The sequence below is a fragment of the Cervus elaphus genome, chromosome X, assembly GCF_910594005.1.
Source record: "Cervus elaphus chromosome X, mCerEla1.1, whole genome shotgun sequence".
Classification (NCBI taxonomy): domain Eukaryota; kingdom Metazoa; phylum Chordata; class Mammalia; order Artiodactyla; family Cervidae; genus Cervus; species Cervus elaphus.
The window spans coordinates 111,764,591-111,792,421 of record NC_057848.1 but is presented as its reverse complement, the minus strand read 5'-3'; the positions used below and the strand labels follow the sequence as shown (position 1 = coordinate 111,792,421).

At 41.2% G+C, this 27,831-nt stretch overlaps 3 protein-coding genes and 1 pseudogene across 8 annotated transcripts in view; 1 reads left to right on the top strand and 3 right to left on the bottom strand.

Moving 5' to 3' along the window:
• P2RY4 (pyrimidinergic receptor P2Y4) overlaps positions 1–8,535 on the bottom strand; it is a 36,069-nt gene extending 27,534 nt beyond the window's left edge. For 2 of the 3 annotated variants that reach the window (XM_043895644.1, XM_043895646.1), the window contains exon 1: positions 3,418–4,103. Coding sequence is in view for 1 of the 3 variants with exons in the window: in XM_043895646.1 (XP_043751581.1) it covers positions 3,418–3,431 (14 nt within the window). In the remaining 2 variants the exon portion in view is untranslated. Of the gene's footprint in view, positions 1–3,417; positions 4,104–8,177; positions 8,239–8,464 lie in introns of those variants that run through there. The other variant, XM_043895647.1, reaches the window with a different exon arrangement.
• On the bottom strand, positions 7,456–10,412 carry PDZD11 (PDZ domain containing 11). The gene is made up of 7 exons (XM_043895651.1): positions 10,298–10,412; positions 9,684–9,783; positions 9,185–9,268; positions 8,861–8,917; positions 8,465–8,563; positions 8,178–8,238; positions 7,456–8,017 (listed from the first exon to the last, which is right to left on the bottom strand). The coding sequence occupies exons 2-7, from the start codon at positions 9,768–9,770 to the stop codon at positions 7,983–7,985; spliced, it is 423 nt and encodes a 140-aa protein (XP_043751586.1). The 5' UTR covers positions 9,771–9,783; positions 10,298–10,412; the 3' UTR covers positions 7,456–7,982.
• Positions 10,413–10,490: 78 nt separating this feature from the next.
• Positions 10,491–27,831, top strand: part of KIF4A (kinesin family member 4A) — a 129,089-nt gene continuing 111,748 nt past the window's right edge. The window contains exons 1-7 of one of the 4 annotated variants that reach the window (XM_043896291.1): positions 10,491–10,556; positions 10,926–11,069; positions 11,182–11,296; positions 17,164–17,354; positions 18,488–18,580; positions 21,081–21,247; positions 21,478–21,572. In XM_043896291.1, coding sequence (XP_043752226.1) covers positions 10,950–11,069; positions 11,182–11,296; positions 17,164–17,354; positions 18,488–18,580; positions 21,081–21,247; positions 21,478–21,572 — 781 coding nt within the window. In that variant the 5' untranslated portion in view covers positions 10,491–10,556; positions 10,926–10,949. Of the gene's footprint in view, positions 10,576–10,925; positions 11,070–11,181; positions 11,297–17,163; positions 17,355–18,487; positions 18,581–21,080; positions 21,248–21,477; positions 21,573–27,831 lie in introns of all 4 variants that reach the window. The other 3 variants (XM_043896292.1, XM_043896295.1, XM_043896293.1) reach the window with 3 other exon arrangements.
• LOC122689374 lies at positions 14,871–15,967 on the bottom strand (annotated as a pseudogene).

Below are 27,831 nucleotides of genomic sequence, written 5' to 3'. Positions count from 1 at the left end.
TGTAGTTCAGATTATAAATCCAATAGGAGTTCAAAGAAGCCAGTATAGCTGGAGGAGACAGAAGGAGCTAGATCTTGAAGAATGTGTTGGATTTGGATAGCAATAGAGGAAGAAAAGAGAGTTCCAAGTTGGGAATATAGCCTGGGGAAACGTTAGAAGGTAAGAATCTGCACGGCTTGTTCTGAGCAAGGAGAGAGGATGGGTCCGGTTAGGTTGTATCCCAGGTGTTAGGGAGTTAGGGCAGGAAGGTTAGAGAGGCTAGGTGGGGCCAAATTGTTAAGGGTTGTGAAAGTCAAGCAGTGTACTAATTATATTCAGAGAGGTAGCCTCCTGAGCAGAGGGTGACATGGTAAAACTGGATTTGAGGAACAGAAATGCGATCCCAATGAGTAGATCACAGCCTGGGAGACCTGTCAGATGACAAAAGATGCACAGGAAGGGACTGGGGGATTGAATGAGTTAGCTCCCTCACAGCCATTTCCCCTCAAACACACAACAATGAATACTACCACCTCCCAGTCTTCGACCAGGAGTGGACAAGGAGCTGCTGGGGATCCTGGTGTCCTACAAAGTCAGAGTCAACCTGATGGTGTCCTGTGGAGGGTGAGTGAGAATGCAAGGTCTGTCTGGGCAGGGGCTGGGGAGCCACTTTTGTTTTCCTCCCAGTTGGACTGACCCATTCAACCCACCCCTTCTCTGGACCCGTTTCCCAAACCTGTGAGCTCCATGAGCAGGCTACCTTCCCTTCCAGAAACTGATTCTGTGGTTGGGTTGGCCTTACAATCCCTAATTCCCCTGTCAAATTAGGTTGCTACATTCTATTTCCAGCTGCTAATTTTAGGGTGTCATTCTACCCTCAGCATCCTAGGCGACCTGACAGCCAGGTAAGAGACTATGGGGTGGGGGGAACCAGGGCAAGAAAGGGAGGATGCAATCAGGAGATCAAAAGAGTGATGAGGGAGAATCTAAGGGCATCCTAGGACCAAATAACTGAGGAAGAGAGGTTCAGGGAGTGGTCTTGGAGGGAGATCTGTAACTCAACCTTGGGATCCTTGCAGTGATGTTGGTGTGGAGCTCCCCCTGATCCTGATGCATCCAAAGCCGTCAGACGGTAAGTGACCAGGTGGGACTCACAGGAACAGTGGTCCCGAGGGTTGGGGACCAATCAATTCTGATCTCATGAAGCTAGGACCGGCAGTTTGAGTAGAGATTCTATGGCAGTAGGTAGGGTGGGTGAATAGGTTTTCAGGGCAATTGTATTCGTGTGTGCATGCGCACATGTGTGTGTGTGTGTTGTGTATATATGAGAGGGAGACGGTCAAAAAGGGAGAGGGAAGAGTAACAAGACATTTCTTCAGGGAACTTATCAGCTTTAATCCATATTTCCTCCCCTCTCTATGCTCACTGCAGAGGCTGCTAGGTAAGAAAATGTGAGGCCTGGAAACCTCGCCCCCCACCCCTTTCCCCATGCCACTCTCCATTTTACGACAATGGAAATGTTAAAAAGCTTCCCTGGAGTGTTGCTTTCAATAGGTGTGCAGTGGAAACATATGGTTTAACTTCGTGTCGTAGTTCAGTGCAGTGCTTTTCATAAGCCCCACTTTCCCTTTTTGCATCCCCCGCCCTCCACCTCCTGCTCTTCTCCCAGTCGTCCTTCACCCTCATCCCTTCCAGTCTTGTCTTTTTTCCCTGCCTCCTAGCCCTTATTTCTCCTGTTTTTCATTTTTCCATGCCTTCTCCCCTTCCCACCCCCCATTCTTATTTCCCCTCTGAGAGTGGGGGGTGGGACTTTTGTGTTGGGAGATTGGGGAAGAAATGAAGGAAACAAGCCCAGTGTGGTCCATGTGGGGCGGGGGCAGCTGAGAGGGGGTGAGAGTCTGAGCTGAGTGGCAAGGAAGGGATCACTTCTCTGGGGTCAGGAAATTGGAGTGGATGATGCTCAGAGAGTTGTTCCTAACCCTCCGTTCCCTTCTGCTGCTTCTGCAAGCTCTGAGGACATAGTCATCGAGGAGTTTGCTCAGCAGGAGCCCAGTGGAGAGGAGAGCCAGGAGGCTTTGGCAGCTGAGGGGGATGAGGGCAGCTGAGCACCTGGCTCCAGTACCTATGTGTGGGAGTCCCACTGCAACTCAATAAATCAGCTTGTCCGGATGTGCCTTCTGATCTCTTTGGTACTTCCTCCTCTTGGAGGAGGGTAATGGAACTATCTAGAATGAACCAACTCCCCCCCGCCAAGCCTCCCATCCCCACTCCACACCAGTGATTAGATTTCCTGCAGCACATGCTTTTCCTCCAAACGATCCGACTTCCCTCTGGCAAGGCCACCTACCCTCTGTGAGTGCTTCAGCTTTCCTGGCCATCCCTGCCCTCATCCCACCCCCAACTATCCCACTCCCAGGATCACACACGGCCCAGCTGCCCCACCTCAGGGCTGTGGGCAGGGCCTGAGAGGGCATGGCCCCAAGCCCAGGCCTGAAGGTGACATTGATGGTTGGATAGAGTGCCAAGTGACCCCAGGAAGCAAGTGCCACCCATCTGCCAAGCACAAAGGACACCTCAAGGCCCACCGCCGAGGCTTCAGCCTTGGGTCCATCACACCCGAGCGCCAGTCTCTGTGCAAATCCAAGTCCTGCAATCCTTGGCTGGCAGAGTGGTGGGAGCCTAGGTTGGGCTTTGGGGATAAGAAGATGTGATGGTACAGAATGGAGTAGGGGGCTCTCAGGGGAATCAATATCCTTTTCACTCAGGGTGTCATCTGGCCTACTTATTCTCACCCACTTTATGTACAAGAGCTTGGAAGGCACCTGCTGGGTGAGCCCAGTACAAGGCATCACACAGTACGTTTTTGCCCCCTTCTTTGGCCGACTTACCTGGGGATTCTTTTCCTCAAAGTTATCTATTGCTAAGCGTTGAAAAGTTGAACCAGGACACTTTTCAAGGGCCATTCTCTACTTCTGGGTCTAAGACTGCCTGGTACTGGGGGTAGAGGAGGCGTACAGAGTAAGTATCTGCCCCTCCTTTGCAGGCAACCTTTGGCATTGACTTCCTGTCTAAGGTCATGTCCTTGGAGGACCGAATAGTGAGTGTTCACTCCCACGTCACTAACCCGGTACCTCAACCACTTAAGCCTATTCATCACAGTAGGGTACTGTAATGTAAGCCCACATTACCTGTGGATAAAGGAGAACTAAAAAGTGAAACCTCCACAAAAATAACTAAATAAATAAGAAAAAAAAGTGAAACCTCCCCAAATCACCAAACCCTGTGCTGTTTCTTATTCTGTCTCTTCTCATCTAATCTCTACCTGTATGTAACAAAGTACAAATAGTCTCGAATACTTAAATCTGTTGCTCTGTAGGGTCTTCCTTAATGAAAACAGTCTACTGAGATAGGACCTCTCTTAGGATGGTAGGCACTTACTTGGTTGTAGTCATAGCCGCTACTTTTCAGGAACCCAATTTCCTTGACTCTTGATTTTCCCTTCATTAAATTCTAGCCTTTAGAAAGCTAGTTAGCTGCAGTTATGGAACACAGCTGGCTAGAAGCACTTTTGCAGCCTAATTTCTAGCAACATTCGTGATTCAATTATTGCTGTGGTTGTCTTCGACATCACAAGTGGATATTATGCCACGTTTTACCTGAAAAAGGGGATTGCAGGAAGCAATAGAGGGGTTGGTAAAACTAGCACAGAGGATAAAAACAATACAAGCATGAGTGCATAAGGAAAAAAAAAAAGACGAGCAGAGAGAAAGACAGGTACGTTATTCTCTTTGAATCTCAACTAAATGTTTCAACTCTCTGCAACACATTATCCTGTAGACATCAACTTTTTTGAGGAAACAGATAAGTGGGTAGAAGATGTATGAGCATAGAGAGGTGATTATATCATTATCATGTTGGTGGGTAACAAGATTGATCTGAACAAAAGGAAAGGCATAACTACAACTGCTTCTGGCATATCTAGCTCAGTCCCAATGGGGAGGGTCTCAGTTCAGTTCTGTTCAGTCACTCAGTCATGTCCGACTCTTTGCAACCCCATGGACTGCAGTGTCAGGCTTCCCTGTCCATCACCAGCTCCCACAGCTTGCTCAAAATCATGTCCATTGAGTCAGTGATGCCATCCAACCATCTCATCCTGTGTCGACCCCTTCTCCTCCTGCCTTCAATCTTTCCCAGCGTCAGGGTCTTTTCCAATGAGTCAGTTCTTCACATCAGGTGGCCAAAGTATTGGAGTTTCAGCTTTAGCATCAGTCCTTCCAATGAGTATTCAGGACTGATTTCCTTTAGGATTGACTAGTTGGATCTCCTTGCAGTCTGAGGGACTCTCAAGAGTCTTCTCCAACACCAAAGTTCAAAAGTATCAATTCTTCAGCGCTCAGTTTTCTTTATAGTCCAACTCTCACATCTATACATGACTACCGGAAAAACCATAGCTTTAACTAGACGGACCTTTGTTGGCAAAGTAATGTCTCTGCTTTTTAATACTTTACTCTATTTACTTGAGAGATTTACCTGTGTCGGGGATTAGAGCTTTGAGGCTTCTTGGTCCTAGGGAAGCATCATTATGCCTCAGAAAGGACTATCCCTATCCAGTAACTCTGGGTCAGAAGGGGGTCTTACCACTATCTGATCACTTCCTTCATTTCTCATTTATCCAGAGAAGTCTCTACAGAGGAGGCAGAATTATTGAGCCCAGTGCCAAAACCAGTTGCAATGCAAAAAACATAACTCATGTTTCTTTATAATCTCTCCATTGCATTTGTCCCTAGTTATTCACCATGGCTTACTCTTTCAGATAACCTTGGCTTATCCTATTGTGGGGTGGGGGTTAGGTTCATCTCCCTACTATGCAGTGCAAAGGCCTGGAATCATGTCCCTGAACCTGACCTTTGTTTTTTATTTCACACAGAAACACACACACACATACACACAGAGCTATTCCAAGCCATGGCTTCTGCCCTTCTTTCCAGAGGTTAATTCCTCTCTGCTGAAGGAAGAGGAGAGGATCCTTTCTCCCAGTCTTGCTGAGGTAGGGAGGGTACAAGCAGAGTAGGCAAACTTCCTTTGCTGAGTTGATGGCCAGGCCAATTTTTCTGCCTGACATACTGAAGGGGAAATGGGACTAACTTCAGCCCAAAGCAGCTGCCTGTTTTGCTTTTAGGTGAAAGGGATGAGAAGATAAAAAGTTCTTTTCTGTGTCTCCCAGAAGATGCCCCTGAGAGTTGAGATTTGACTCCAGCCACTTCACACTACTACCTTCCTTCTTTAACACACACTTTGGTGGTGAAATCCAACTGGGACCCTCCAATAAGTCAGGCATCAAAAACCATTGTTCTAGGTGACAGCTTAGGCTATCTCTCTGCCTAATTTGATCAATTTGCTGGATTTGGGCTTCCCAGTTCCAGTCCTCCCCCACCTCACGTTTACGGTTTAAATACTTGGCCACTTACGAAGCTCTTATTCAATTCCTAGGCTTAGGAGTAAAACAGAACCCCTGAAAATGCTATCTTTTTTCCTTGACCACTTCTCACAGTTACAAGGTGGAAAGTTCTTGCAGAGTTCAGGAATCAATCCCACCTGACCATGTGGGATGTCTTACTGATAAACGACATCTGCAGGGGATGCAATTCTACAGCAGCTAGAATATCTCAAAGACCAACACAGTTCCTTCTCCATTGTTTTCTTATCTACACCTTCGATATATGACAGGTCCTTTCACCATAGTCTCTTATTGTTTGCGCCTTCTCCACACCATACCTACACCCCCACAATGCAGTTGCACCACGGTGGTGTCCCAACACAGAACCATTCTAAGTACCTCAAAGTAAGAACCAATTTAGGGCAAGAGGATTTTTGCCTCTTAGGCCCGTGGCACCTGGCTGGGACTTTTTACTCTGTTCACTACACTTCTTAGGTGAGTTGTTTTAAAACCTTTTACTGAACCTCAACATTCAGTAGACTCAGCCAATATGCCTTTGTGCATCTCAGCCCCTAGTTTCTTACTCAGATGGCCACTGGGGGGCAGCAGAGCAAATAGGAACATATATTCTATGTGGGGCTGGGGGAGGATTTCGCTGGTGGCTCAGATGGTGAAGACTCCACCTGCAGTGGAGACCCAGGTTCCATTTCTGGGTTAGGAAGATTTCCCTGGAGAAGGGAACAGCAACCCACTCCAGGATTCTTGCCTGGAGAATTAATTCCATGGACAGAAGAGCCTGGTGGGCTACAATCCATGGGGTCACAAAGAGTCAGACACTACTAACACTTTCACTTTCCAGGAAACACAGAGACAGCTAGATTGACTGTACCTCCAGATCTGCTCACCAGGATGTTGCTACCTGACAATAGCACTGAGCCTCTAGAAGAGGTACCATAGTAGAGCTGGGGTTGCAAGGGGGCGGGGGGTACTTATAGGAAGAACCAGAACTTCCTCACAGAGATATGTTACTACTATTTAGAACAGTTTCCTGTATTTGAAGACTTACTCAAATTCATTAAAAAGAAGTGGCATGGAAACCCTGGTTGATTAGTGCTTGGCAGAGTCAGTAAATTGGTTGGTTTGTGCAACATTTGGGGAGAGTAGAGTGGCAAAGTGAGTTAACTGCGGCAACATGAGTAGAAGTGGTGCTGAAAAGTGCAGAGGTGCAGCCTTCTAATTGTGATTTTTAAAAACTGAGGCATAGTTGATGTACACAATTGTACTGTGACTTTGAATAAAAAGATATTTAAGTACAAAAAATAAAAAATAAATATATTTTTAAAAAATCAGACATTTAGGCTACATCTCAAACCAACAGCATCACTCTTCAGGGGGAAAGGCCTCAAAATATATATTGAAGTTTCCCAGGATTCTTCAAGGAAAATTTGGGACTTTCATTATGGGGTACAACTTCACCCCATACCTCATTAGATAACTTTCTATTCTTAATGGGTATTGTGAACATGTCAATGGCATTACATGTGGCCTGGAATATCTAACAATGGATTGCTAAGAACATGGCAGAAGGCTATTTGGGGGTTGGGGTGAAGACAAGGGGGAAATCAGCAAGCAGTCAGTACTACTCAACCGACCAGGTGGAAATTGGGAACCGATTGCTTACTACTATCCCTGAAAAGAAATGCATCTAAGCCTCTCCCTTAGTTTATGTTCCAGATGAAAGAATCTGGGAAAAGAGAAGACAGACTATATTAATACTGGTCCCTGAACAGAAGTGGCCATAGTTCATGGGGGAAGGGACACTTGTTTCCTCCAGTACCCCTCACTCTATACCCATTCCTCAGTCATACTGCAGATAAGCTTCCTGGGTCTCCCTAACGTTCTGGCCAGAAAGAGATAATTGTGAAGCATGTATAGTGTTCCTCTGTTGCTTCTAGTGGTTCCTCTCTTTGGAAGAGCTTTTATTTTTATCTCAAAAGCATTTACCACCCAACCAGTATCATTCAAAAGTCACACCAACATGTCCTCAGCATTGTGTTTTACTCTTTTGCAGGGAGAAAATAGAATGAGGGAGGGGAGGAAAACAGGGTTCCGCTGCAGTCTCCAAAGTGTATGGGTATATAGTATAAGGATGGGATGAGATGGTCAGGCAGATTAGCGGGGAGGCCCCCAAGATCCTTTTTTCTACTGATTTGTATATGCTAATGAAAATGACACGACATTTGTGGAATTGCCTAGCACATGGTATTCAATAAATGTCAGCTGCCTTCTCTAGCAGGGTTCTCCACAGGCTAAGAGATACCTAGACATCACCATCCTTCTCCTTCCAGGGTATGAAGCCCACATAGAAACCTAGGGAACTCAAAGCACAGGACAGTTGGGAAAATGCAGTTGGCTGGCTGGCTCAGTGCAGGGTCTCGCTGTCTCCCCATCCTCCCGACTCCACTCTCCCAGGGTGAGGCTGAGAGTAGTTTCCCAAGTGGTTTCCCTGAGACCTAGCTAGCTTGTCCTAGGAGATCCCATGTAGAGGGCTGTGGGTTGCAACTCTCTAGTGCACAGTCCTCTCTTTCTGGCGATGATAATCTTGGGGAAAACAAGAAAGAAAAGGAAGAAAAGCACAGGTTATTTTCTGGCCTGAGCTCCCAACTCCCCATCACCAACTTTTGGGGCCTCTAGTAATCAGTATTTAAAGAGTTCCCACTGAGGGTCCTACCAGGTAAGCAAAAAAGAGAGAGGCACTTACTGTAGGGAAAGAAACGGACCCTCATGCTGATTTCTCGAGCTGTCTTCAGGATCTCAACAGCCTGGAAGGAACATGGCAGCTTGTACAAATGAAGAGATACAACCCAGGACAGAATCGTAACAGGAGGAAAGTAGTTTGCCACTCCAACCTTCTGGGTCACCAATAGCTGCCTTCCTCTTATCAAGGTGAAATTCTTTCTTATCAAGTTACACATTAGGCTAATCTTATCTGCTGCATCCTACCTGGGATGGCTTCTAGCCTCACCACAGCCCAGGTGCTGTGCTCACCTTGCTGTGCTCAATATCTTGGAAATCCACATCATTCACAGCTAGGACTTGGTCCCCTTCCTGAAGTCCTGCTCGATGTGCATCAGAGTCAGGAATCACCTGTTGGTAAGGAGAGAATATATATGATCAAGGTAGGATAATTTCAAACAATGTAAGTGAAATTAAGTGCTGTTCAAGTGTAAGGTCCTATACTGGTTGTGTGTGAGAGAGAGAGAGATGATGTGGGGAAACAGGTGGCTTGCAAGGTAGGAAGTTGTAAGTGGGCAAGGACAGTCTCACTATGCCCATTCTATAAGTCTACTGAATCATCCTTCTCCCCAGCCTTGGGACATCAGGGTTCAGCAATCCGATAACAAAGGGAAGTAGCTATCCATATTGCCTACCAGGCAGACGCACCTTGGAGATAAAGATGCCCAGCTGGGAGGCCTTTCCTCCTCGGATGTTAAACCCCAACTGTAAGACAAGAGCACAAAAGGGGGCTCAATACAGACCACAAACACAGGAATATCTAGTAGCATCAATGTATGATAGCTTGCCTTATGCCCCTCAGAGAGCAGTCAGAAGTTGTGGAAGTGGCATCTCAGCTTTTCTGCTCATAAAAGGAAGTTTCTTCACCTTCTTATCTGCTTCCCAGTTCATCTCCCCCAACCATGGCCAGCTTCTGGGCCTGGTATGGACAAACCTAGCCTGAAATAAGAGGCAATTGTTCCATAAGCTCACCTGAGCTCCGGGGGGCTTCTTCAGTGTAACGATGCGGGGCAGAAACTGGGTCAACTCATTGTTGTAGTCTGGATGGTATACCCTCTGCAAGACATAGCAACCCCAGAAATCTTATTATCAGGCTTACTACTTTCATCCAGAACACAAACACATCACCCTGAAGCCAGGAGAAGGTGAAATCATGGACTTAGTTTAAGTAAAACAGATAACACTGTCCAAACAGGTAGATGGATAGCAATGGGGAAATGCTAGCAGCCCAGGAGCCCCTCACTTCTTTACCTCAACAGAATGAAAATTAGGGCTCTGAATTTCCAGAATTCTCTGGTGTAATGGACTCTGGTAGGAAGATTCCACAAGAAGCTCCCAAGGGGCCCAGTTGCTCAGAATCCAACTTCTAGCTAAGATTCACTCTCCCTTGAGCTTTCTAACTGCCATCCTACCTTTCATATATCATCCTGTGCCTATGGGAAAAAAAATTCCTTGTACAGATGGTTCCCACCTCATGAGGAGGAATCCATGCTGGGGGATTCTCATAGGCAGGCAGGAAAACCACCGGGTAGTCATCATAAGGAATCCGGCTGTCCATCTCCAGCAAGGACCTGGAATGGAAGCATGAATCAAAGCTGATGAAAATGGTTTAAAAGGGAAAACAGCCCAACAAGTTTCAGAAAACAATCCCAACCCATTCCAAGACTGTCAGTCTATACGCCCAGCCCACTTCTAGGTAGGTGATAGATTTTGGGAGAGAAGGAAGAAAACTATCAACTTGGCTGAATATTTGGATGCCAACAACCTGTCTATAGATACACTATAGAAACAATCCGCTTTCTCACAACAATCTTGTGAAACATATGTTACCGTCCTCATTCTAGAGAGGAGGAAATCGGGATCGAATCTAAAAATATCTGACTACTTTCGAAATTCAGCGGAATACTGATTCCAACTATCCATAGAAACTCGGGGCAAGGCACCGCCCCACATTCCCTAATGTGATCAGTAATGGTGGAGGTCTGCAGATTGGCCTTTCCTTCACCACCAGCCGCCTTCCAGATCTCTTTCCCGCACTGTGCCTGAGTCCTGTGCCCACAGCACTGTAAAAGTTGTCTTTACTACCTCTCCAACCCGCAGGCCTCAGGCGCCGAGTCAGCTCACCGCCTAGTCAGCCTGGGAACCGGAAGCGGATGTTAGGCTGAGTCGGAAAGAGGCGGGGTCAGGGCGCGACGCGCAAGTCCCCCTCCCATGCGTCTTCCTGCGCGCGCCGCGTGCGTGCTCCGCCTTCAGGCTGTCTACGCTCCGATTGGCTGGCGCCTCCGGGAGTGATTTGAAACTTGGCGGTTAAAGCTCTGGTTGGGACAGGGCGGCGGGAGACCTGGTAAGGGACGTTTAGTTTGGTGAGTTAAGGGGGCACCTTAGCTCAGGATCTGCCCTTCCCGGGACCCTGGTGCTTTGGTTCTTTGTCGTCGTCTCCGCTGGGCTTTTGCTTTCCATTTCAGAGGCCACTTCGCTGTTTTCAGAGGGTCAGGGTGATGGGCAGTCCTGTCGTGGCCAAGTCCGAGAGACAGTGACTTTCCCGAGGCAGCGATCCCGCTGGGAGGGAAAGGCTGCCGCCGTAGGCTACCGCCGACTTCCCTAACCCACCACACCCTCCAAGGAGGGCCAGAGCTGAAGGAGGACGCTCTCCCACTCCTGCCGACCTACCAAGGTTTATCAAAGAGCATCTTTTTCTTTTTTTTACCCTCAGCAGAGACGGTGCGGAAGTAGGATCATGAAGGAAGAGGTGAAGGGCATTCCTGTAAGAGTGGCACTGCGATGTCGCCCTTTGGTCCCCAAAGAGATTGATGAGGGCTGCCAAATGTGCCTTTCCTTCGTACCCGGGGAACCTCAGGTGCGTAGTGGAGTCCTGGGCCTCCCTCTGAACAGCTGGTGCCAAATAGCAGTGAGGGGCATGGTCTAGCCTTTCTTTTTTTTACTTACTCCTTGTCGCTTGCCTTCTCTAGGTGGTGGTTGGTACTGACAAATCCTTTACCTACGATTTTGTGTTTGACCCCTCTACTGAACAGGAGGAAGTCTTCAATACAGCAGTAGCACCACTCATAAAAGGCGTATTTAAAGGTGAGACTGGTTGATTCTTCAAACGGTTCTTGAACATACACTATGTGTCAGGCACTGTGATTGGGTGCTGCCAATACAGGAATGGATGAAACATGAGTCCTGCCTTCAAAAAGCCCACAACCTAAGAACTAACCCAATGAAAGTACCTTTATGCTGTGTTTGCTTTCTATGGTTCCGCTCGTCGTTGGCTTGTGTATGTTTTTGATTGTTTGCTCTGAAACCTCCTTAGATTTTAAGTTCTTTGATGGGTGCTGATGAGGGACTAGTTGAGGCCCAGGCACTGCAAAACCTCTTGAGGAATTCAGAGGTAAATAATACAGCTTCTGGGCCCTGAAAGAGTTCAAAGTCCAGGGGTAGGAGTGAAAGTAGACGACTACGTACACACTTTTAAACACATAAGATATATTAAACTTTTTGCTTCATTTTTTTAGACAAAAGTATTTTAATTGTTAAAACCTTTGAGATTTCCTAAAGCCCCTGAATACACTGGCCAGTTAATAATCTTGATTACAGAAAGAAGCCAGTGCTTTAGTGTTATTTAAGACTACGGCAAAGTTCTGAAGAAGGGAGCAGTGCCAGAGGGGTGTCTAATTGTTAGTCTAGTACAGTGGTTATTCAAGATTCAAAGGATTTAAAAGAAGTAGAACCTCGGCATACTAGTCCTTTAAAGTTCAAAGGGATATTTATACATCATCTAGTCTATTTTTCTTTCCATCCAAAGTAAAGTGCTTTCTAGAAATATCTCTGTTAAGTGAACTTCCAGCGTCTGGTTAAAATTTTTTTCTTTGACAGAAATATCACAGATTAGTTTTTGGACTACTCTAATTGTGTTAGATTATATTGAGATGAAATTTGCTTCACAGTAATTTCTACCCAGTGACATTAGTTCATCCCTCTAGACAAACAGAAGCCTTCTTCCAGGCAACAGCTACTCACATTTTTTTTTCACTTTTTAAAATGATGTCATGGCTTAAGACACATTGAACACTTTGTTTCAGATTTTTAAAATAGTAAAGCAGTAATTTCAAACTTAATTTCAAACAAATGTTGCAGGAACAGCATAAAGTACTTTTTTTTTCTGAACCCTTTGACATGAGTTGTTGACCTGATGGTCCCCTGAATACTTTAGTGTGTATTTGCTACAAACAGGAGCTTTCTCCTATGTAACTACAATACGACCATCAAAATCATGAAATTAGAATTGTTACATCACTACCATCTGGTACTCAGACCTCATTCAAGTTTCACCAGTTGTCCCAATAATGTCCTATATAGCAAAAGGATCTAGTCCAAAGTCATATGGTGTATTTAGTTGTACTGTCTTCTTTATTATAAAACTCATTTAGTCTTTTGACTTTCATGATCATGACAGTTTTGAAAATCACAAGCCAAGTTTGTAACTGTTTGTTTATGATTAGATTCAGATTGTATATCTTTAGCAGGAATATCGCAGAAGTGGTGCAATATTCTTCTCATTGAATCCTATGGGACAGCACACAATTTTGATTTGTTCCATTACTACTGATGTTCTTTATGATCATTTGATTAAGGTGATATCTGCCAGACATCTCCATTATAAAGTTAAACTTTTTCCTATCTATATATTTGGAGGACCATTATTTTATTCTAATTTTCTTCTAATTAACCATCCCTCCTTTCCTTTAGCCATTCCTAAAGAAAAATATGGCATCCAGACCCTGTATTATTCTGTTATCTTTCACAGAATGTACCGTCACAACTTCATAAGAATGTTAAAGTTCTACTGTTATATTCTGTTTCTTTTTTTTGAAAGTGTGATTTTTTTTGTTCATATATCACAAAAGCAAGACTTCATTCACAATATGAATTACATACTAAATAGTTATTCCAGCATTAAACTGATTTCTGGAATCCCTAAACAATGTAGTGTGTTTTGCAACCATACTCAAGTTTTATGTTTTACATACAAAATACGTTCTTTACATCAAAGTACATATTAACAAAACTAAGTTCTAGAAATCATATATCCTCTAAGACTACTTAATGAAAAGTCCCTAGTAGAGAATTAAAAAAATAATAATACATCCATTTTTGTAGAACTTAAATGAAGTTTATCTCTGGACTTTTTTTTTTTTTAGTAAATATTCCCTTTGTCAAACAGTTCTGCAGATGAATGGCAAACACCTATTTCTAAAATGAAATGGCACTGGAAAATAGCTAGTGAAATTTTTTCAAAGTAAAAGTATATCCTTTACTTGAGTTTCAAGAAGTTGTAGCTACATACTATATTAATAAAAATCTGAAATAAAATTATTCCCTGTTAATCCCTTTACAGTTTCTTAAAAAAATATTAGTGGAGATAAATTATCTACCAGCTTTAAAATCTAGTTATATTCACTGAACAAAAATAAATTTAGTTTCAGAACATTGCCTGTTAACAGTGAAATATTATAAATAGTCCATGTTAAGCTTTTCTCAACTCATTTCTATAAAATATTTGATTAAAAATAAAATGGGAGAAACATTTAATACTTAATGGAAGATACCAACATCTTTCCAATATAGAATTTAACTCACAAAAAATTTAAATTAAACCTTAAATATTTTAAAAAATACAATACCAAAAAAGTTTCTAATGTAGATTTGCTTCAAAAATATAGTGCGTTTAGAATTAACTAGCTTTCAAGAATTGATACCTTTGGAATACAACTGTATTCCAACTTTAATTCATACGAATTTTAAAATTATACATTCTAGTTTATAGTTCTGAAAAAAAAATCTGAACTAAATTGCTCTTTCAAACATTGCTCTTTCTTTCTTCCTTGTCAGAAAAAAAAATGTGTTGGTCACTACCTGGCCCAGAATATACAGTTAATAAACTGGTTCTAGCATGAGAGGTCCTCCTTTTTGTTTAATGAAAGCTTTCATTTTCTATTTTGTGGTATTGCTTTTTTTTTTAATTTATTTTTTTGTATTAGTTGGAGGCTAAATATTGCTTTTATATGAAGAATAAGTAGAAAAAAAATAGCCACAAAAGTGTCAAAATGACAGCATCCTGTTTCTGACAATATATACATACAAGGGCCAAGTTACACATTTGGAAGTGACTGCTCTAAAACTAATCTGAGCTGTAAGTGCTAAAAGCAACAGCAGAACAGACTGCAGACTTTAGATTCACAAGCCTCAGATTGACAAGGAGAGTTATGTGGAGAAACTCCTTGATGCTGCTCTTTCAACAGTGCAATGGAGATTAGTTTAGATGTTAAACCACAAGAACTCATTCTAATGGCTTTGTAGCATTTGGAAGAGAGGGCAGAAGATACATTAATTTGGCACTTTGGGGTTTTTGTAGACACATACCACCAATATGTCCCTTTCACTTACTGTAAGTGTAGAAGTGCTTTTTAGTTAATACTTAATAGTTACAATGTTTGCTTTAAGAAGCCAGTTAGTAACACTTTCAAGATTTGAATCAAATTTTAAAAATTTTGCAAAGTACACAGGAAAGCAAGAGTTAGTAACAATATATTTTACTGTGAGACCAAGCTGTCCTCAGAGTAAGCTAGTTATTACACAATATAAAAATGACAGCCTCCTATTCAAATTTATTTACTCTAGATTTATATAGCAGGGCGGGAGCTGGAGTGCTCGGCTGGCTGTTTCCCATGCTCAGACTACTCGTGTGGGCACTTGGTTCACTGCTTGGACCTCCCACTGGGCTGTAGTTCCTGTGACTGTGTGACGGCTGAGGTTCAGGGCTGGTGGGAGAGGATCTCTAAGGGATACTTGCTGACACGACAGAAACTACTGCCTGGGTAGAGGGCTGCTGCATCAGTGAAAGGCTTCTTGGTACAGGGAACTACATCAGGGGGTGCGAGGTTTTGGTTTTCAAGTGGCAAACTGGACAACTGTCCTGCTAGAGTTGAGAGCTGGTTTAATGGGTTGTCAACCATGAGTTCTTGGGGGTCTCTTGGCAGGCCACCTGTTGGTGTGGTTTTTGCCATACTTTCATAGAAGTCAGTCTGGATATTTGGGATTTCATGGATAAAATCATTAAGGTAGTCTGGCTCCTGAACCACTGTGGAAGGTGGGCTTAAGTTGATTAGTGCTCTTCTGCTATAGCTCAGATTGCTAATTTTCTTTTGTAAACCCCCACACATTCTCTTGCTGCTTAAGGAAGACCAAGTACCTTTAACCTAGTGCCATTTTAGATTTGTGCTTTTGATGATGGGACAGGATGCTTCAATCACTGCAGCAAAAGGAACACAATCCACATTTGTATGGTTTTTCTCCTATATGGGAACACATACGGGCTTCCAGATGATGATCATAGGCAGATGCACATGGGCATAAGTGACATCAATGAAGTTTCTCACCTGTGTGGATTTAAATGTGTTCAGTGAGCCAGGCGGTGCCTTTGCTGGCATAGTTGCAGTATCGACACTTGAGCTTTCCATCAAAGGTCCTTTCAAACCCATTTACTAACATTCCTGAGTTTTCATCCAAGGAAACTTCAACAGATGGGTGATTGAGTCCATTTTGATCACCATCTGTTCCAGCTCCCTGAAGAGCCTCTACTTCTTTGTCCCCACTAACTGATCCAGAAATCATGTTGACATGATGAGTCTGCTGAGTCAGGTATCCCTGGAAATCTTTCACGAAATCCAAAGGCTCTGGTTTCTTTTCACTCATCTTTGTTTTTGAGATATTTTTATGGAGTTTACAGTTCATTATACCTTTTCACCCCAAATCAATTTCCCCCTTCTCTTGCCATTCCAACATTGATGAAATGTAGAGTAATTTAAATTTACTCTGGAGACACAACAAGGGACTCCAGAAGGCCATGGAGGGAATTTCAACTAAACTGAAAAGCCATACAGAGTTCACCTGGCAGCCGCACTGAGTAACCCCCACCACCTTGTTCAACGCTGCTGCTGTCATCATCAGTGTCTTCGTCACTGCCGCTGCCCTGTTTGTGTGTCTCCAGGTCCCTTACTTTCATAGTCTTAACTTGGGAAACTATGGGAATTATAGTCTTTAGAGGCAATATAAAGTAGAAAGTGATTTCAATATATATGTGTTTGGTTAATATTGCTCTCAGCTGCAAAGATAAAGCCAGTATTTTTCAGTCAGCTCAACAGCACCCTGAATTTTTTGTAAAAAGTGCTAAAACTTGATTTCCCCAGTTATTAGTATATATACACATCTGTGATATTGCAGATGATTATGAAATGTTATTCTCTTGCCCCAGAGTCATGCCAGTTGATATTAGCAATCTATTACAGTGAAAATCTCAATGTAACATCTTAAGATCTTCCAGAACATCAAGGTCTTCATTTAGATGAATAAGTTCTCTCAAAAAGGAAAAAAAAAAAAGGACATACATACATCACATTGAATCATACTTAAATGATGACATTTCTATGAGGAACCTGATAATAGGGTTCAAATGAAGACTTTGTTAATCAAAGAAATACATGTTTGAATCCCTTCTATCCATGCATTTTCTAAGACTTCCATTCAATTCCCATAATTTAGAATTGTTCAGGTAGAAAGCAGAATTCTAAAACCCTGAATGGCCTTTAGACAGTGACTTGGTCACTATCATTATCTCAGTCATATCTTTTTAAGTGTTTTACTTCCTAGCTTTTAAGAGCTAGCAAGAGAAGCACACATGTGGGTTAGATATTTTTCTTCTTTGCTTATTTGGAGTAGTGCAAAGTCATGGCACCCATATAATTATTCTTTGTGTCTGACATTCCCAAGAGACCGTTGTGTCCAGAGAGCAGTCTCAGTTCTGCTACAAGTAATTACTGAAAGAAATGGAGGACATTGATTGGATGAAAATATTTGAGTCATCACTACACATGTGACTTCTGTTTTGCCAGGATACAATGCAACCGTCTTGGCCTATGGGCAGACTGGCTCTGGAAAAACCTATTCGATGGGAGGTGCATATACTGCAGAGCAAGAAAATGAACCAACAGTTGGGGTCATTCCTAGGGTAATACAACTGCTCTTCAAAGAAATTGATAAAAAGAGTGACTTCGAATTTACTCTGAAAGTATCATACTTGGAGGTAAATGATTTATCTTTATTCTGAATTCAAATTTATCTTTGGGTAGAAAAATAAATGCAAATTGAATTTTTCCTGGTATGAGTCAAATTAATAAATTGAATTTTTAGTAAATTGCATTTTAATAAATTGATAGAGAAAACTTACTGGCTCAGTTGGATCTGGCTCTCACCCAGTTCTTTCCTTGTCAGAATAGTCTGTTTAATCTGATTGTTAGAGAAGTTGGCATTCCCATATAAAAAGAAGATAGGAATACTTTGAGTTTGGCCTCTATTATTGATTCCCTGTAGAGTCTTTAGAAAAATATTTGATATCCCTTTACTGTTTTGAGGCTTGAGTGATCATGCTGCTACTCCATGAAGAATGTTTATAAAAACTGGGTGAAGTATTGAGCTGTGTAAGTAATGATAGAGTGTTTATTCAACAGATATTTATTGAGTACCTACTGTGTTACAGGCCCTGTTTTAGGTATTTGGGATATATCAGTGAACAAAACAAAGTCCCTGCTTTTGTGGATATTTTCATTCTAGTATATAGTAGTATACAAATAGACTGACCAATTACATCTAGCCCTCATGATACCAGAAACACATACCTAGAGAACTTAGAACTTATGATAATCTACCAGGTTGATTCCATAGCAGTGATAGGATGTCTTATCTTTAAGGAGCAGTAATTAAATGTATATAATTTAACAAACAAACATGGTGCTTACTATGACACAGTACTTAAAGTTCTGGTTGTTGTTGAAATATTCATTGCCATTCACCCTCCAATAAGGACCTATTACTTACATTTTAACAAAATCGGTGAAGTTGATGTTGTTATGACCATCAAAGAACTGAATTTAGATACCCATGTAACTTTTCATTGTGTCTACTATTCCTAAGAAGCTCACTCTCAAGATAGCAGTTTTAATTTTGTTACAAGTAATAAATGTGAATTTTTTCTTATAAGTATCAATGATAACATTTAGGGTTAAAATCCTTTTCTTAATTATAAAAAATATGTTTGTTGCAAAAAAAAATTTTTAATACAGAAAGTCAAAGAATTTTAAAAATCACCTGTGGTCCCACAACTCCTTGATTACCACTGTTGACATCTTGTTTTTACCACTTTGTTTTCAATAATGCCAGATTTACAATGAAGAAATCTTGGATCTTCTATGCCCATCTCGTGAGAAAGCCTCTCAAATAAATATACGGGAGGATCCTAAGGAAGGCATAAAGGTGTGTTTGTCTCTCATTTGATGTTATTTTAAAATGTTGGCCACTTCTAACTGTTCACATTCCCATTATTTGCCACTGTGGTTTTAAATGACCATTAGCACCTCAGTCTTTTAGGTTCTGTGTGAATTAGGTCCTAATTCCCTTTGTTAATCTAGAATTCCTAGATGGGAACTCTTGTGGGGAAGGAAGTTTTACCACCTTCTTATTACCTCTTGCTGCTGCTGCTAAGTTGCTTCAGTCGTGTCTGACTCTGTGCAACCCCATAGACGGCAGCCCACCAGGCCTCCTCTGTCCCTGGGATTCTCCAGGCAAGAATACTGGAGTGGGTTGCCATTTCCTTCTCCATATTACCTCTTGAAGGAATGCTAATATCAATTAAATATTTATTGGCTATTTACAGAGTTCTGAGGCTAGGCTGTCCGTTATGGTAGTCACCAGCCACAAATGGCTATTTAAACTTAAATGAACTGCAACTGAATATAGTTTAAAATTCAGTCTCTCAGTCACACCAGCCACATATCAAGTGCTCATGTGACTAGTGGCTACTGTATTAGATAGCACAGATATGGAACATGGTCATAGAAAATTCTGTTAGCCCTGTAAGAGATATTGTGCTAGATCTCTGTAAGGATATTTAGAAAGTAAGATGATAAAAATTTTGAGTTTACCATAGGAAGAAGAGATCACTTATTTGAGAGGCTTTTGTCACATGGTATAGATGTAGGCTGAGGACCTGTAGCTGAACAAAGTTTGAGGCCAGGTTGGGAGTTTTGTATATGGGAGTGGGCCAAATCCAGAAGCCAGTGTTGAAAACAGGCAGAGTTCGGTTTGAGCAGCAGCTTGAGTATTCTGGAGTGGGAGAATTTGAGGAGGGGAGTAGATAAGAATAGGGTAGTGCAGACTTAGTAGACTTGGTACAAGTAGACTTGGTAAAATAATACCTTATCCATCTCCCTCTCCTTCTCTCTGCACCAAAAGTTGAAATTTAGGCTGCAGGTGCCTGAGAGGCAGATGCCTGTGCTTCTGGAATTTTTTTTCCTTCTGAGCCGTTAAGTCATTAACCAAGCACTAAGGCAAAGCTTGAAGGATCAGACCTATTTTGAAAGCCTGATAAGCGTGGAATACAGGAAGACAATTTGCATGGTGGGGATAAGAAACCTGGGTAAAATGCATGCTATCACCAGAAAGAATGTTGGTACTTAGCCAGCTCTTGACCGGCTAAGATCTTCCGTGTGCTTAAACTATACTAGAGCCGGAATTAAATCCCAAACACTATTTGAGGGGAAATTTGCAATACAGAGAAGTGTGAATTTCTGATTCAAATTGTGGTGGGTAAGGAAAAGTTTGTAAGTACTGTTCAGATGGGATGGATGGTAAGAAGTAAGTAAAGAAGTAAGGGCATTCTTATAGTAAGGAATAGCTTAAAGCAGGAAAGCAGAAAATATACTCATGGGGGTAGTAAGACTAGGTCAGTCTGTCTGGATTAGAGGATATGTCTTAGGAACTAATAGGAGCTATGTTAAGACCAGATTATGAAGCCAGACTAAAGAGCTTAGTTTCTATCCCTGTGAATAGTATATAAGCTACTTAATACTTCCTGTGGCTACTTTTATCAAGTTTTTATCTTATGTGTGTATCTCTGACTAAGTTAGCTCCTGGGAGGTTAGGAGAATATCTTAAAATCTCTTTGTACTCTCATTATTTCACATGGGGCTTAGGAGTTTGGTGACATTTTAGGAAGCAGGATTTTCAGAAGGCTAAACAAGAATGGATTGAAAAGGAGAGGCTAGGATGAGGGAGGACAATTTGGGGAAATTGCCTTATTTCTCAGGCATGTGAAGTAATATGGGTCTGGATTAGACAGGTAGATATGGAAAGGAAAAGGAAGCAATGGATTCAAAAGAAGAATTATGGAGAGTTGATGATAGATGAAATATGGAGGAAGAGGAGGAAATAAAGGCAAATCTGAAGTTTTGAGAATAGAGATCTAGAAATGAAGAAGTAGTGGAGAGAATCACTGTTGGTAGAAGGAAGATGAGTTTGGTTTTGAAATGTAGGACTAGAAATTAGGGCCACAGATGTTGATTTGGGAGTTATGGCATACTAAAATTGTAGCATATTAGGGCTAGAACAGACTTCATTATCATCTAGTTCAATCTCCAGAGGCTCCAAGAGATTTTAACTTACACAGATTCTCCTGGGTAGATACAGTACCAAACCTAGGACCCTGTTTTCCTAATCCAGTGGAAATTGTACCATGCTATTTTCCCTAGTGAAAATGAAGTATAAAATGGACCCAAGATATAGGAAAGAACATAGGGCCACATGGAGGAGAAAGTAGCAAAGAGAAATACTACAGCTATTTGTGTTGCCCTTACTGTTCTTAGGGCCAAAGCTTACCTTCACTTGGGGCTCCCTGGAAGGCACTTATCCATTGCTACCCTAAAATGATAAAATATTTGAAGTTGAATTATAAGAGTTTTTTCTTTCTCCGAATTAGATTGTGGGACTCACTGAGAAGACTGTTTTCATTGCTCTGGATACTGTTTCCTGTTTGGAGCAGGGCAACAACTGTAGGACTGTGGCCTCCACAGCTATGAACTCCCAGTCATCTCGATCTCATGCCATCTTCACAATCTCCATAGAGCAAAGAAAGAAAAGTGACAAGTAAGTTACAGTTTAAAGAGTTAAGATTTTTAATGTTAGTTTTACTAAATTTGAATAATAGGTTGCTTCTTGATTTGACAAATAATCAAACATCAGTACTCTGAGCACTAGTAATGAGTCGGTCCATTTAGACTGACTTGAAAGAAAATGAGAGCAGGCAGATGAGCCTTGATACTCACCTACCCTCAAAGTTGTGTACCGTTCTCGCTTACATCCTGTTATTTTCACAGGAATAGCAGCTTTCGCTCCAAGCTGCATCTCGTAGACCTTGCTGGATCAGAAAGACAGAAGAAAACCAAGGCTGAAGGGGATCGTCTAAAAGAGGGTGAGAGTAATTACGGCCACAGTCATAGATAAAAACCTCTAATACTCTTATTGCTATTGTTTTGGTGTCTTGACTGGAATATTTCAGGTCATGTTCTAACAGTATCGACAATTCAAGTTTGAGGCTGATTTCAGAAATGGTGAAAAACTGTTTCTTTCCCTTGCACTAATTTCCTAATTTAGGTATGAGATTTGGATCTGGTCCTTGGTTTGATTTCATCTGGCCCAGGCAAGTTTTTGTTTTGTTTTATCCCCAACTACTTATAATTAAAATCAGTATACTGATTCTGTCATTCCAAGTATTCACTATCCTTCCCCAGATGTTGTCACTTACAAACCTCATCAGCATGGTTTCCATATCTTCATTTAAGTTGTTAGATGTAAATGATGATGCTCCTAAGGCCAGAAGAACCCCACGGTGTATGCTATTAATATTAGAAACCTTCCTCTAGCATGCCAGTGACCTGGTAATCTGCATGCTTTGGGAATGGTCTTTCAAGCAATTATTAATCTAGCTAACAAAAATTAACAACCAGCTCCCATTTCTCAATTTATACTTATTTATCTTTTATGTCATAAAAGATTTTGTCAAATGCCTTGCTAATATCCAGATATACTATGTCTACCATAGTTCTCATGGCTACCAGCTTACTAACAGTGCAAAAAATAAATAAGGATTAGCCTAAATTGACTTTTTCTAAGTGAATTCAAGCTGGCTTCTAGTGCTTATTCTATCATTTCTAGGTTCTTGCAAGCCATCCCTGTAATACTCCATCCCTGTAATAATCTAGAAGACTTATATCAAACTTACTGGTCTGTAATTTATGGAATTAACTTAACCTTTTTTTTCCTGAAAATTGAAATTACATCTGCCCACTCTTCTGGAACATCCTTCTCTGTGATAACTCAAATATCACTGACATAGCTTCAGCATTCTTGTTTGAAATTACTCACAGTTCCCTCAGCTATAATTCATCTGGTCCAAGATACTTGAACTCTTATTAAAGTAGTTGAGTTCTCACTTACTACTTCTCTACTCATATTAGGCTTCAGTTCCCTCTTGGGAACTGAGAAGGCAGAAACAGAAATAGTAATTGAGGAATTTTACCTCTTTGTCATTTATCATTATTCTACTGCTGACACAGGGTAGAGACCTATTTCTTCCTCATTCAGCTTTTTGTTCTGAATATATTTAAAAGTGCCCTTTTTGTACTATGTTTGTACTTTTGAGATTTATCCTTCTTAAGACTATTTTTAAAGGTTCTTGTGGCTCCTTTATCTTTTTTAGGTGTACAGTTCTGAGGGTTTTTTTTAAAACAGCTTTATTGAGATATAATTCACATGCCATAAAATTCACCCATTTAAACTGTACATTTCAATGGACTTTTGTATATTCAAAGTTGTGCAACCATCACCACAATCTAATTTTAGAACATTTTCATCACCCCCCAAAAGAAACTCATACCCATTAGCAGTCACTCCCCATCCACACCCCCTTCTCTAGCCCTAGGCAACCACCAACCTATATTCCATTTAAATGGAATCACATAATTTCTGGTCTTTTGTGACTGTCTTTTTTCACTTAACATAAGGTTTTCAAGGATCATCCATGTTACAGTGTGTATCATTACTTCATTCCCTTTTATTGCTGAATCATATTCCATTATACAGATATACAACATTTTGTTTGTCCATTCATCAGTTGTATCCAATTTGACTATTTTGAATATTGTTCTGTGAACATCTATGTATAATTTTTTATGAGGACAAATGTTTTAATTTCTCTTTAGGTATAACCTAGGAGTGTTATACCTGGGTCATATGATAGCTGTTTACATTTCTTTAAAATAGTAGCATGTGATGAATATACCATAAAACTCACTTTTTTAAAGTGTATAATTCAGTGACTTTTTTAGTATATTCACAAGGTTGTACAACCATCACTACAATAAATTTTGGAATATTTCATCATCCTCAAAAGAAACCCACACCCATTAGTAGTCACTCATTTTTTCCCATTGTCTATCTCCCCCCACCCCACCTCCAGACAGTGACTAATCTGTCTTTATGGATCTACCTATTCCGGACATTTCATATAAATGTAATCATACAATATGTGAGCTTTTGTGACTGGATTCTTTCATTAACATCTTTGCTGGGTTCCTTCCTGTTATAGCAGGTATCAGTACTTCCTTCCTTTTATTGCCAAACAGTATTCTACCACATGAATATATTAAGTTTTTATTTATCCATTCATTTGTTGATGGACATTGGAGTTGTTTCCACTTTGGGTTATTATGAATAATGCTGCTATGAGCACTGGTGTACAGGTTTTCCTGTGGATATATGTTTTCATTTCTCTTGGGTATATACCTAAGTGGAATTGCTCAAATGATAATTCTATATTTAACTTTTTGAAGAACTGCCAGGCTGTTTTTCATAGCAACTGTACCATTCTACTTTCTTACCAGCAATATATAAGGATTGTAATTTCTCCATATTCTTAATTGTTTTACTATGTCTTTAATTATAGACACCTAGTTGCTATGAAGTGGTATCTTATTGTAGTTTGGGTTTGCATTTCCTTGACAGCTAATAATGCTTTGTGAGCTTCTCAGCAATTTGTGTATCTTCTTTGGAAAAACATCCATTCAGATTCTTTGCCCATTTCTTAAATTGGGTTATTTATATTTTTATTATTGAATTGTGTGTGTTCTTTATATATTCTAGATACTATCCCATTGTCTGGAGAAGGAAATGGCAACCCACTCCAGTACTCTTGCCTAGAAAATCCCATGGATGGAGGAGCCTGGTAGTCTACAGTCCATGGGGTCGCGAAGAGTCGGACACGACTGAACGACATCACTTTCACTTTACGCTTTCATGCATTAGAGAAGGAAATGGCAACCCACTCCAGTGTTCTTGCCTGGAGAATCCCAGGGACTGGGGAGCCTGGTGGGCTGCCAGCTATGGGGTCGCACAGAGTCGGACACAACTGAAGCGACTTCGCAGCAGCAGCCCATTGTCAGTTACATGCTTTGCAAATGTTTTCTTCCATTGTTTGGGTGGCTTTTTCAGTTTTTTGAAGGTGTCCTTTGAAGCACACATTTAAGATTTTTTTATGAATTCCGCTCATTTGTTTTTTTCTCTTATTTCTTGTGTTTGGTGTCATATCTAAAAAATCGTTGCCTAATCCAAGGCCACAAAGATTTACGTCTCTATTTTCTTCTAAGAGTTTTGTAGTTTTAGATGTTAAATATAGATCTGAGATTCATTTTGAGTTAAATTTTTAAAAAGATTTATTATTTGTTTATTTTTGGCTGCACTGGGTCTTCCTTGCTGTGCCTGGGCTTTCTCTTGTTGCAGCGAGCAGGGGATCCTCTTTGTTGCGGTGCACAGGCTTCTCATTTTGGTGGCTTCTGTTGTTGCAGAGCGTAGGCTCTAGGCGTGCCGGCTTCAGTAGGTGCAGTGCGTGGGCTCAGTAGTTGTGACTTTCAGGAGTACAGAGTCAGTAGTGCAGCACAGGGGCTTAGCTGCTCTGCGGCATGTAGGATCTTCCTGGACCAGGGATTGAATCCATGTCCTCTGCATTAGCAGGCAGATTCTTAACCACTAAGCAGCCAGGGAAACCTTTGAGTTAACTTTTATATATGGTATAAAGTGGCAGTCCAAACTTTTATCTTTTGCATGATGTAGATATTCAGTTATCCCAGCATCATTTGTTGAAAAGACTATTTTTTACCCATTGAATTGTCTTGGCATCCTTGTCAAGGACAGTTGGAATCTCAGTTCTATTCCATTGATCTATATATAGATATATCCTTATGCCATTACTACACTGTCCTGATTACTGTAGCTTTGTAATAAGTTTTGAAATTGAGAAGTGTGAGGGCTCTACCTTTGTTCTTTTTCAAGATTACTTAGGCTATTCTGTGTCCTTTGAATTTTCGTATGAATGTTAGAGTCAGCTTGTCATATTCTGCAAAGAAGTCAACTGGGATTTTTACAGGGCTTGTGTTGAATCTGTAGATCAATATAGTAAGTATTGGTGTCTTTCAAGTTTTTCAAGTATTTCAATTCATAAACATCAGATGTCTTTCCATTTATTTAGTTCTTGTTTTATATCTTTCAATAATTTTTTTTTAATTTTCATTTTTTAATTTTAATTTTACACTACTTTTGTTAAATTTATTCCTGAATATTTTGTTCTTTCAATGCAATGCTTTTGTAAATGGAATTGTTTTTACTTAATTTCATTTTCAAATTATTTATTGAGCTTTTATATTGATGTTGTGTGTGCAAGCTTGCTGAACTTGTTATTTCTAATAGTTTTTTAATGGATTCTCTAGAATTTCTATTTACAAAGTCATGTCATGTGTGAACAGAGATAGCTTTACTTCTTTCTTTCTGGTCTGGATACCTTTATTTCCTTTTCTTACCTAATTCTCCTGACTAGAACCTTCAGTACAGTGTTGAGTAGAAGTGGTGTAAGTGGATGTTGTTGTCCTGTTCCTGATCTTAGGGGGAAAGCATTCAGTCTTTTACTGTTAAGACTGATGTTAGCTGTGGATTTTTCATAGATCCTCCTAGCAAGTTGAGGAAATTCCTTTCTATACCTAGTTTGTTGAGTGTTTTAATCATGGATTTGTCAAATGTTTTTTTCATCATCTGTTGACATGATCACATTATTTTCTGTTCTGTCAACATGGTATATTGCATTAATTGATTTTTGGGTGCTGAACCATCTTGTACTCCTTAAATAAATCTAACTTATTGTTTTTATATCTCTCATGACTTTACTGGACTAATTCTATAATTCCCTGAGGTTTGTGGTCACAGAAGTGTATTCTCAGTTACTTTGAAGTGAAGTGAAGTCGCTTAGTTGTGTCCAACTCTTTGTGACCCCATGGACTGTAACCTACCAGGCTCCTCAGTCCATGGGATTTTCCAGGCAAAGATATTGGAGTAGGTTGCCATCTCCTTCTCCAGGGGATCTTCCCGACCCAGGGATCGAACCCAGGTCTCCTGCATTGTAGGCAGATGCTTTACCATCTGAGCTACAGTTAGTTAATGATTGGTCATACATGCAAGTATGCATGCTAAGTTGCATCAGTCATGTCCAATTCTTTGTAATGCTATGGACTGTAGCCCGCCAGGCTCCTCTGTCCATGGGATTCTCTAGGCAAGAATACTGGAGTGGCCTCCTCCAGGGGATCTTCCAGACCTGAGGATCGAACCCGCATCTCTTACGTCTCTGTATTGGCAGGCAGGTTCTTTACCGCTAGCACCTCTTGGGAAGCCCAATGATTGGTCTCGTTTCCTTCAATGCCTTGAGCCTAGAACTCTCTTCCAGCATTTTCCTAGGGCTCTGAGTTTGTGTTGGGGCTTATCTTCAATGCCCAGGTTCTCTACAACTCTGTCTTAGTTTTTACTTCTTGAGCAGAGCCTCAAAGTCAGCCAGAGGTATAAAATGAGGGCCTTTTAGGTCTTTCCTGAGCATGCATACAGCTTTCTAGCTCTCCAGCAATTTTAAAGTCCTCAGTGGACATTTCACTCCCCAGATCTTCCTTTTAAGTCTTCAGCCAGGGTCTTGTTTGGCCATGGCTTATTAAGTCTGGTGTGTATCATCACCAGATATTTTTATATGCATGTATATGCATGGGCTGCCCTTGTGGCTCAGCATTAAAAGAATCCACCTGCAATGCAGGAGAAGCAGGTTCAATCCCTGGGTTGAGAAGATCCCCTGGAGAAGGAAATGGCAACCCACTCTAGTATTCTTGCCTGGGAAATCCCACGGACAGAGGAACCTGGTGGGCTACAGTCAATGGAGTCACAAACAGACATGACCTAGCAACTAAACAACAACAGCAATATATATATATATATGTGCACATTTAGTAATATATTTGCTATATGCCTTTTAAAATTTTGGCATTGCTAAATTAATTTATTTCCTTTTAATTACACAAGTAGTGTGGTGTGTGCTAAGTTGCTTCAGTCATGTCCGACTCTTTGCAACCCAATGGACTGTAGCCCACAAGGCTCCTCTGTCCATGGGATTCTCCAGACAAGAACACTGGAGTGGGTTGCCATGCCCTTCTCCAGGGGATCTTCCTGACTCAGGAATAGAACCCATGTCTCTTATGTCTCCTGCATTGACAGATAGGTTCTTTACCACTAGCGCCACCTGGGAAGCCCCAAAGTTCATGAATCAACAAGTGGTACATGAATCAATTCCTAGTATACAAACATAAGCAATA

What these genes read in the sequence shown, in the direction of transcription:
- PDZD11 (XM_043895651.1), bottom strand. Translation starts at nt 9,770, where the DNA reads ATGGACAGCCGGATTCCTTATGATGACTACCCGGTGGTTTTCCTGCCT. An exon ending in AAGATATTGAGCACAGCAAG is followed by an intron (nt 8,239 to 8,464) that starts GTGAGCACAGCA and finishes TGTTCCTTCCAG; the next exon opens with GCTGTTGAGATCCTGAAGAC. An exon ending in GGTCCGTTTCTTTCCCTACA is followed by an intron (nt 8,018 to 8,177) that starts GTAAGTGCCTCT and finishes GTTTTCCCCAAG; the next exon opens with ATTATCATCGCCAGAAAGAG.